The sequence below is a fragment of the Bos indicus genome, chromosome 22, assembly GCF_029378745.1.
Source record: "Bos indicus isolate NIAB-ARS_2022 breed Sahiwal x Tharparkar chromosome 22, NIAB-ARS_B.indTharparkar_mat_pri_1.0, whole genome shotgun sequence".
Taxonomy (NCBI): domain Eukaryota; kingdom Metazoa; phylum Chordata; class Mammalia; order Artiodactyla; family Bovidae; genus Bos; species Bos indicus.
Genome location: NC_091781.1, coordinates 50,872,720 through 50,881,414, shown reverse-complemented (window position 1 = coordinate 50,881,414; position 8,695 = coordinate 50,872,720). Strand labels below are relative to the sequence as shown.

The 8,695-nt window shown below is 57.3% G+C and overlaps 2 protein-coding genes across 4 annotated transcripts; one reads left to right on the top strand and one right to left on the bottom strand.

Moving 5' to 3' along the window:
- Nucleotides 1-1,429: 1,429 nt before the first annotated feature.
- NDUFAF3 (NADH:ubiquinone oxidoreductase complex assembly factor 3) lies at nt 1,430-2,836 on the top strand. The gene is made up of 5 exons (XM_019984589.2): nt 1,430-1,803; nt 1,882-2,074; nt 2,233-2,299; nt 2,394-2,494; nt 2,574-2,836. The coding sequence occupies exons 1-5, from the start codon at nt 1,727-1,729 to the stop codon at nt 2,688-2,690; spliced, it is 555 nt and encodes a 184-aa protein (XP_019840148.1). The 5' UTR covers nt 1,430-1,726; the 3' UTR covers nt 2,691-2,836.
- A 741-nt stretch (nt 2,837-3,577) lies between these two features.
- On the bottom strand, nt 3,578-8,515 carry IMPDH2 (inosine monophosphate dehydrogenase 2). 3 transcript variants are annotated; one of them, XM_019984170.2, is made up of 15 exons: nt 8,321-8,515; nt 7,835-7,883; nt 7,517-7,618; nt 7,324-7,398; nt 6,779-6,985; nt 6,202-6,289; nt 5,930-6,129; nt 5,760-5,850; nt 5,566-5,661; nt 5,243-5,314; nt 4,451-4,594; nt 4,221-4,365; nt 3,982-4,125; nt 3,817-3,900; nt 3,578-3,715 (listed from the first exon to the last, which is right to left on the bottom strand). In XM_019984170.2, the coding sequence occupies exons 1-15, from the start codon at nt 8,416-8,418 to the stop codon at nt 3,694-3,696; spliced, it is 1,617 nt and encodes a 538-aa protein (XP_019839729.1). In that variant the 5' UTR covers nt 8,419-8,515; the 3' UTR covers nt 3,578-3,693. The 3 variants fall into 3 exon arrangements, with proteins under 3 accessions (XP_019839729.1, XP_070633324.1, XP_019839730.1); XM_070777223.1 differs by having other exon boundaries at nt 8,296-8,514; XM_019984171.2 differs by lacking the exon at nt 5,243-5,314 and having other exon boundaries at nt 8,321-8,513.
- Nucleotides 8,516-8,695: the final 180 nt, after the last annotated feature.

Here is an 8,695-nt window from a genome sequence, read left to right as displayed (position 1 = left end):
GGGCTGAGGCGGCCCTGTGGGACTCACCGCCACTACAGCCCTATCCGGAGGCCCTGGGTCCTCCCTCCCTTGCCAATGCTATCTCGGGCTCCAAAGGTGGCCACCGCCTCAGTTCTCTGACGTCTACGCCTGTCAGTTCCAGCCTGAGGGCACACCTGAGAAAGAGACGGAAACCAGAGCGACCCAATAAAGTATGTCTGGGGGTCGGGGGCTAGCCCACCCCACCTGAGTCAGGACGCTGCTCAGGCAGGAGAGCAGGGAACGAAATCCAAGCGCAGCTGGAATGCTCTGGAGACAACAGCTGCTTTTGGGATTCCGTTGCCCGCTGTCCAGCCATGGCGGGGCGGGGAGGGCGGGAGGGCAGTTTGAGAGGATTATCCTTCTCCCTAGGAAAATCAAAACCCCCATTCCTATCCCAGGAGGCGGACCCAGGAGTAGACGGTGAAACCAAGACGAATGGGAAAAAGCCGCTCACCTAGGCCCCCACACAACAGGTGTGGTGGGGGGGCCTTCCCTGGGATAAGGTCTCGATTCGGATTAGATCCGCAGGGTACAGTTAGCCCTGTTGGTCCCACGCCGTCAGGGCCACTGTAGTGACGGCGGTGGGGCGGGCTTCGGGATCAGCCAAGAGGGAAGCGCGCCCGTGGGGTCGGAGAGGAAGTAAACCCTCCTCGGGGACTCCCCCGCACCCAGGGCCCTTTGTCCGGTGACGCTGCCAGTACCCGGAGCGCTAGAGGCCCAGTGGGCCCGCACTGCAGCGACGGAACTCCCGGAAACCCATTGCGACCGTCCTTGGTTGTGCCGAGCCTCCCGCCAGCCCGGCCCAGCGGGTAGGAGACGCGGCAACGTGCCCCTGAGGCCAACACACGGTGGGCGCGCGGAGATGCTGGAACCTGCGCGGGCGCCAGCGATTCTCACGCCAGTAGGCCTTCTGATTCGGCTCAAGACGCGGGGCACGGGATTCTCGGAGCGCGAGCGAAGTGCGCGACAACAGGACGAGGCTCCAGCCACTGTCTACTTCACCGTCTGGTCCGGTCTGGCCCGGTAGTCACGACGAGCAGCTTAAAGTTCCCGACCAACGCGTCCCCTTCCGCTTGCTCCGGGGGCAGAGTTGGAGCCATTTTAAGGCGAAACCCCCAGCCACGCCCCCTCGGGCTCCGGAGAGGCCAATCCAGGCGCAGCCCCGCCCCGTGCGACTCGCGGCCGCGACGCCAACGGTCGCGCGGGTGACGGTTAGGGAGGGGCGGGACTCGGGGGGCGAGCGACGGAAACCTGAGCTGCCCGCCCCGCCCTCGGAACCCGAAGCTCTAAAGCCGAGATTAGAGGCTGGGGGTTGTGGGCGGGCGCCACGCCCAGGCCAGGTGTGCGCGACTCCAACAGGTGCTCGGCCGCCCTCCCCCGGCCCTGGGAGCCCGGCGTAATGGCTGAGAGCTGGGGGCCAGGCAGTGCCCTGCGGCCCGCCGCGCCTCCAGGTGTCCGGCTCCCCCAGGGCAGCCTGCGGGCACCCGGGGCGGGGAGGACGGCAGGTGCTGACACCGGAGCCGCGCTGGGGTACGCGGCCTCTCCTGGGACCGAGGGCCCTGGCCCGCTCCCTCCCTTCTCCCGCGCAGGGCCGGCCGAGCCGCGCGGCGTCCTCCGCGACGCTGGGGGCGCTGCAGCCGCGCTGGGCTGGGGGACGCCGCGACCCCGTTGACCCTGCGCTAGCCTCCCTGCGCGCCGGTCCGCCATGGCCGCAGCGTTTGTGCTTCGGAACCTGTACCGCGCGCGACCCGCGCTTCGCAGTCCGCCCTCGGAGCTGCCATGGTGAGCCCGGACGCGGTGTCCCTGACCACCCGCCCCACGGCCGGCCATTCCCGGCCCCCTGACAGTACCTCTCCGCAGGGCCCCGCGGCGGGGACATCGGCTCACGCCAGCGGATGACGAGCTGTATCAACGGACGCGCATCTCACTGCTGCAGCGCGAGTCCCCGCTCGCCATGTACATCGACAGCTACAGCAGCCGCGGCTTCGTGGTCAACGGGAATCGCGTGTTTGGACCCTGCGCGCTCCTCCCACAGTCGGTGGTGCAGTGGAACGTGAGCGCTTCCCTACAATGAGGAAACCGAGAGCCCGAGTCACGGGCCTGCCTGTCCCTAGCAAACCTGGCTTTTCTTTCATCCCGCTCTGGAGCAGGTACAGGGTCTCTGGGAAAACCTACGTGGGCTTATATTTAACTTGCCGCCTCCCCACACAGGTAGGTTCCTACCAGGACATCACCGAGGAAAGCTTCTCTCTCTTTTGGATGCTGGAGCCCCGGATAGGTATTGAAGGAGGGGAGGGCTGAAGTGCTGAGCCCCAGAAAGGCACCCTCTCGACCGAGCTGGTTGTAGACTAGCCGAGCCTATCCTTTCCTAGAGATTGTTGTGGTGGGCACTGGAGACCGGACTGAGCGGCTGCAGCCCCACGTGCTGCGAGCCATGAGGCAGAGGGGCATCGCGGTGGAGGTGCAGGACACAGTACGTCCGGGACTGGGGATCGTAGAGGGGGAGCCCAGGCCGAGCCCTGGCCCTGCTGACGCTAGCTTTCTCTTTGCAGCCCAATGCCTGTGCCACTTTCAACTTCCTCTGTCATGAAGGCCGAGTGACAGGAGCTGCTCTCATTCCCCCACCTGGAGGGACTGCACTCACATCTCAGGCCCAAGCTGCAGAATGAACAACCAGAACTTAACCCGACTTGTCCAGGAGGGCCTTGTCACCTTCTGCAGAATGCAGCGGTGCCGAGCTTTTACTAGCCCCTCCCCTTTGGCACTGTAAGACTTGTTTTGCTTACCAGCAAATTAATAACTTAAGCTGCTTGTCTGATTGTCTACTAGCTGTGTTGCTGGCCAGGAGCTGTTGGCTCAATGGGTTCTTGGAGGGGGTTGTGAACGAACCAGGGGGTCATGGCTTGGCCTCTGAGAGGCCAGGGGGCAATACAGGCACCTGTTCCAAACTGTAGGTCTATCTATTTGCTCACATACAGATTTGAGGGGACCTCTGTGCTTCCTCCGTGATGTCCCTTAGAGACTTACATTAGAGAATACATGAAAAGTGAAAGTGTTAGTCACTTAGTCGTGTCCAACTCTTTGTGACCCCATGGACTGCAGCCCACCAGGCTCCTCTGTCCATGGAATTCTCCAGGCAAGAATACTGGAGCGGGTTGTCATTTCCTTCTCCAGGGGATCTTCCCCACCCAGGGATAGAACCTGGGTCTTCCACATTGCAGGCAGACTCTTTACCAACTAAGCCATCAGGGAAGGTTGAGAGAACATATGTGGGTCTAAACCTGGTCCCATGTGGCCAAACTTTGGGCTAGCAGGAGGTCCTGTGGATGCCAGTCCAAAGCCCCATGGACTTTTCCATGACCCTTTGTAAATACCCACAGTCAGATTCTCAGTGTGAGACCAAACTCTTGGGGGCTAGAGCTGATCTGAAATGCCTTTTGAGTTACCCTAGGAGGAGCTTTTGAATCTAGTTAGCAACCCCCACTTCCAGCTCCTTAGAGCATCCTTATCTCAAGGCCAGAGGCCTTCTGTGGAAGGACAGTATTGTGTGTTTGTGTGTCTGTGACAGCAGCAGCTGCAGAGCCCCACCTGCTTGTTGACCTCAAAGATCAGGCATCACTTTTTTTCAAACTTTTATTGAAAAATCGACGGGATGTGCTGTATAATTGCTTTTCAGAAAAGACGCTTCTCATACCTGTAGGCAGAAGAACCAGCTGTGAAATGAGGGCATGAGGATGGAGGCAGGGGAGAGACCTCTATCCCAAGGACAGAGGAGTAGACAGGGTTGCCACTTACGAATGGAGGCTGTGGACACCACCTTCCACCTGGGCTGAGGATGTTCTCTTCTCAAACTTGAGCTCCCCAGAATACATCATGGCTCTGAAGAGGGGCAGATGTCAGATGTGGACAGCTGGCCCTGGGCCAGCCCCGCTACCCAAGGTCCTAGCTCCCTAAGCTTACCGAACTTGGGTCAGACTCTTGGCACCAATATCCTGGCAGGAGTGCTGGATGCCAGCAATCAGGTAGGGAACAAACTTATGGATGGATCCTTTATCCTGAACAGCCCCAGACACCCCCTGGGCCACCTTGATTTTGTCTGCTTCACTGCAGGGAGAGCCAGGGAAACATGGGTAAAGTCAAAACACGGATGATGATGCTGGTGCAAGATTAGCAAGGGGTAACTGAACTGCCTGTCCCACCTGAAATATCGATTCTGGCTGCTGAGATGCTTGTCCATGGCATCGAGAGAACCCATACCACGGTACTTCTTTAGCCGGATTCCATCAGAGAAGAAGTACTCGCCAGGGGCCTCAGTGGTAGCAGCCAGGAGGGAGCCCATCATAACTATGGACAGAAGGAGTGCTGGGGGAAGACCCTGAATGGCATTAGCAAAGGAGTCCCACCAGGCTTCCTCAGTGTTGGGTCTCACCTGTGGAGGCTCCAAGGGCCAAAGCTTTGGCAATATGGCCCACATTTTGGATTCCTCCGTCAGCAATGACAGGAACACCAAAACGCCGCGCATATTCTGACACCTTGTAAACAGCTGTTGCTTGGGGCCGCCCGCAGGCCAGCACTGTTAAGACATGGAGGACGAATGGAGGGCTGGAGTTAGTGGGGACAGACAAGAGGCTCTAGTGCCACAAATCAGCATCCAGGAGCTCTCAGCTCCACCTGCACCAGCCTGGTTGAGAAAAGTCTTGCCTGGGATGGCTGCTGCCCCGTCTGCCTTAAATAATACAAATAGCTGTGATGGCCTCCACTCACCCTTGGCATGTGCGCGTGCATGTGTGCATGGCCCAGGGCAGCCTCAGGCACGTGCAGTCAGCAGCCGGGAAAGCCCCACCCAACTGGTATCAGATGGGGTAGGGGTCACCGTGCAGTTAGTACCCAGAGACCCACCCCTTGCTCCCTGCATGGTGGGCTGCTCAGGCAAGATCAGAGCAGTGGTTGTGTGGAAAGGGAAGCCCAGAGTTGGTCCTGAAGCTGTGCCTACTGCAGAAGATGTGGGCAGAGCAGGGCCTACCTGGAGAAGGGCCTGCCCTATAAACACCCAAGAAGAGGAGGGAGCTGTGTTCTTGAGCAGCTCCCAAAACCATGGTCTGTCATTCACTCTGCCTTGCCCACCCGTCAGCACCACAAACCCCGGGAGCTACAGCTACAGTCAACCAAGCAGCCGGGCAGTGGGCAGCTGGGCCGGGCCAGTGGGCCGGGCCGGACTTACTATAGCAGCCCGTGACAGTAGAAGGGCATTTGGGGCTGTGGGACTTTATGTCTGGAGGGATCTTGGGAGCCGCTAAATAAAACAAATAGACCAGAGTTTAGAGAGGGCACGGAGCAGGAGCGAGGAGGCCAGGCGGGGGAAGTGGCAGGTGAAGGACGAGAGCTTGTCTTGCTGTTACCCATCCAAGGGGCCTGTGTGGCCCTGGGGCTGCCCCTACTGTTGGACTCTGTAGCTCCCAAAAGAGCACTTGGCTCTGAGGCATGTGGGGCTAAGGGCCCTGCTAAAGCCTGGTCTTTGAGGCCCTTGCCAAAGCATTTTCTTACCTTCCTGAGTGATGCAGATGGAGCCACTGCCCATTCCCACCCGCAGGGCATCTACGCCAGCATCAATGAGGTTCTTGGCCTGAGCAGCCGTGACCACTATAGGGAGAAACAGGGAAAGGCTCATGTGAAGGTCTACATGGGACCTAGCTCCCCAACTCTCGCCCCACATACATCAGTGCCCCCTCTTATCTCACCATTCCCTCCAATGACTTGGATACTGGGGTATTTCTCTTTGATGTACTTGATCATGTTGATCTGGAAGATGGAGTTTCCTTGGGAAGAATCCTGGGACAGAAATGTAGCCCCAGTGAGACTGGTATGGCAGCTGCTCCTACCACCCCACCTTGCCTGGGCTGCAGCTCACCAAAACCACTACGTCCACACCGGCCTGGGACAGCAAGTCGAGCCGATACTTGTCATCCTCATGAGTGCCAATGGCTGCTCCACACAGCAGCTGCTTCTTGGCATCTTTGGAGGCCAGTGGGTAATCTCGGTTTTTCTTCAGGTCTGTCCGGGCAATGATGGCCACCAGCTCATCATTTTCATTTACAATGGGTAACTTTCCTGAGGGTAGGCAAGACATAAATCAGGACATTGGTCTTTGGTTCCTAAACCCTTCCTACCTCGAGGACTCACCCTTCTTGCTACGCTGCAGAATTTCATTTGCTTCTTTCAATGTGATGCCTGCAGGGGCTACCACCAAGTCTTCCCTCTTTGTCATGATCTATGAGAAAGGAGAGTTATGAGGAGGGACATTAAGAGATCAAGTCTCCCAACAGACCTTGCCCTAACTCAAGGGTGAGGCTCCAAACACCACCATGTTTAGACACCTGCATCCAGCCTACCCTCGTCAAGTAAACACAACAGTCTGTCTATTGGCAAGAGAAAGAATTTAGTAGAAACGACACCAGGTACATGGAGCACATTACAGAGAAAGAGCCATACCAAAGCAATGACAAAGAAGAGGCTTAAGTTCGTCCTTGAACACTGGCCCCCTCTGGGAGTGGCAAAAAACGGGTATGCCTGCAAGCATTTTGGCAGATTCAAAGCTTTTGGTGGAGAAGGGATGCAGGAGTCCTATTAAAGGGTCAGAAACTTGAGCGTTCATCCTTCCTGAACACTAGCGCCCTCAGAGATGCCACTTGGGCAACAGAGTAGAAGCCTGCTCATCTTTAGCCCTGGGCTGTCAGGGTTCGGATGTGCTATTACCCACCTCTCCCAAAAGCCGGTCATGCTCTTCCTCCTTGAGAAAATCAATGTCCCTTGAGGAGATGATGCCCACCAGGTGGCTTCCCATCCGGCCTGTGTCAGTGATGGGGATACCACAGAACCCATGCCGGGCCTTGGCTTCAAACACATCCCTCACGCGATCCCTGGGACTGAGGACCACAGGGTCTGTGATGAATCCCTGCTCATATTTCTGGAAAGGGTGGTGAAAAAAGGTACTTCTGAACCATTTTCATCCAGCTCTTGGTCTGAAGCCTGGGATCTGTGCCAACTCCCCCTTTGGCAGTGCCACAGGATCAAATCACAATCACACAAACACTTCAAACCCAGAGCTAGGAAACATGAGTGGACTGTAAGCACTGTCCACGTGGTCCTCTTCTGCAGCTGTAAGACACAAAGTCTCAGGCTCCTCCTCAGGAAATGAACCCCCACAGTGAGAAAAAAGTGAGGAGAATAGATCACCCATCCCCACCCCACTCCACCACCGTGAAATTCCCAGGAACTCATGATCATGATCCTCGCCGTTCTGACCTTCACTTTCCGAACTTCATTGGCCTGGAATTCTGGTGTACAATTGTGATGAATGAAGCCAATACCACCCGTAAGCTGCAGGATACACAGAAAGAAAACAGGGAAAAAGTGACCAAAAAACTGTATCATGATTGTATGCCTCTGGGAAAGACAGATGTGGCCCCTGCTTCTGCCCTCACACTGTAGTGCTCACCGCCATTGCTATGGCCATCCCAGCCTCTGTGACTGTGTCCATGGGTGAGGAAACCAGTGGGGTCTTCAGAGTGATCTTTTTAGTTAGAGCAGAGGTCAGGTCCTAAAGAAATAAAACAGACTAATGTGCAACAGCACTTCATATACCTCAAGGCAGTACCATGTTCCCCACAAAACAGGTGCTCTGTATGACCTGCATGCCAGTAAAACCCTTCCATAGGCATCCACCCCCAAACACAATCTACTGAGGTAGCCGAGAGGGGATAGCAGCACCTTATCCAACCCTGACACTCAGGATCCTGCTCCTGTCCATACTCACCACTTGGTCTGCAGTGAAGTCGATGTACCCGGGGAGAATGAGAAAGTCACTATGGGAGGGGAATTGGGAATAAGGGTTAGGCTTACGGCAGCCTGCGATGCCATCCTCACAGATCATCTCTGAAGGCGTTTGAGCAGAAAGGGCAATGATCTAAACCGAATATCACAAGCAAGGCAGAAGTAGAGAACAAGACAGAGATGGAGACCGGGGACCTTTTCTGCCACCAGCTGTCATCAGCACCCCTGGCCAACTGACAACTCCATGTGCCCAGAGAACGGAGTTCCTAGGCTGGAAATCCCGGGCGCTACCAAGATGCCTTCTCCATCCCGCCCGCTTCAGACCTGTCAAACCAAACCTCAGATACCAGTGGGGAATTTCTGGAACCCTCCCCCCACGCCCAACCTAAGCGGGCTCAGTGGAGGCCCCACCCGGCCTCCCTAGCACGCCGCCCCTCTCCTTGCCCAGGTGAGCCCGCGAGGCCCGCACTTGTAGGTGAGGCCGTCCCCGCAGTTGAACAGCTGCTGTGCCGTGAGCCCGTCGTCCGGCACATAAGACGTGCCCCCGCTAATCAGGTAGTCGGCCATGGCTAGGCGGGGAAAAGCCGCGTGTCTCCGAGGACTGCACCGCAGAGGCCTCTGTCTTCTGGGCCGCGCGAATATAAACTCACCGATATCGTCACTGCGCCATGCGCGTCGCTTACGTCAGGACGCAGCACGCAAAGGCGGAGCCCATTGGCCTCTAGGGCGGGGCTGGCGGGGGGAGCGCATGCGCACAGTACGCCCTAACCGAGTCGCCGGGGAGTTCGAATGTTTCCCGTCGCAACCCCCTCCCGGAGGACCTTGCCCTGAGCAATTAACAGGC

What these genes read in the sequence shown, in the direction of transcription:
- NDUFAF3 (XM_019984589.2), top strand. Translation starts at nt 1,727, where the DNA reads ATGGCCGCAGCGTTTGTGCTTCGGAACCTGTACCGCGCGCGACCCGCG. An exon ending in CCGCCCTCGGAGCTGCCATG is followed by an intron (nt 1,804 to 1,881) that starts GTGAGCCCGGAC and finishes ACCTCTCCGCAG; the next exon opens with GGCCCCGCGGCGGGGACATC. An exon ending in GATGCTGGAGCCCCGGATAG is followed by an intron (nt 2,300 to 2,393) that starts GTATTGAAGGAG and finishes ATCCTTTCCTAG; the next exon opens with AGATTGTTGTGGTGGGCACT.
- IMPDH2 (XM_019984170.2), bottom strand. Translation starts at nt 8,418, where the DNA reads ATGGCCGACTACCTGATTAGCGGGGGCACGTCTTATGTGCCGGACGAC. An exon ending in ACTTCACTGCAGACCAAGTG is followed by an intron (nt 7,619 to 7,834) that starts GTGAGTATGGAC and finishes TTATTTCTTTAG; the next exon opens with GACCTGACCTCTGCTCTAAC. An exon ending in ATGACCGGCTTTTGGGAGAG is followed by an intron (nt 6,290 to 6,778) that starts GTGGGTAATAGC and finishes CCTTTCTCATAG; the next exon opens with ATCATGACAAAGAGGGAAGA.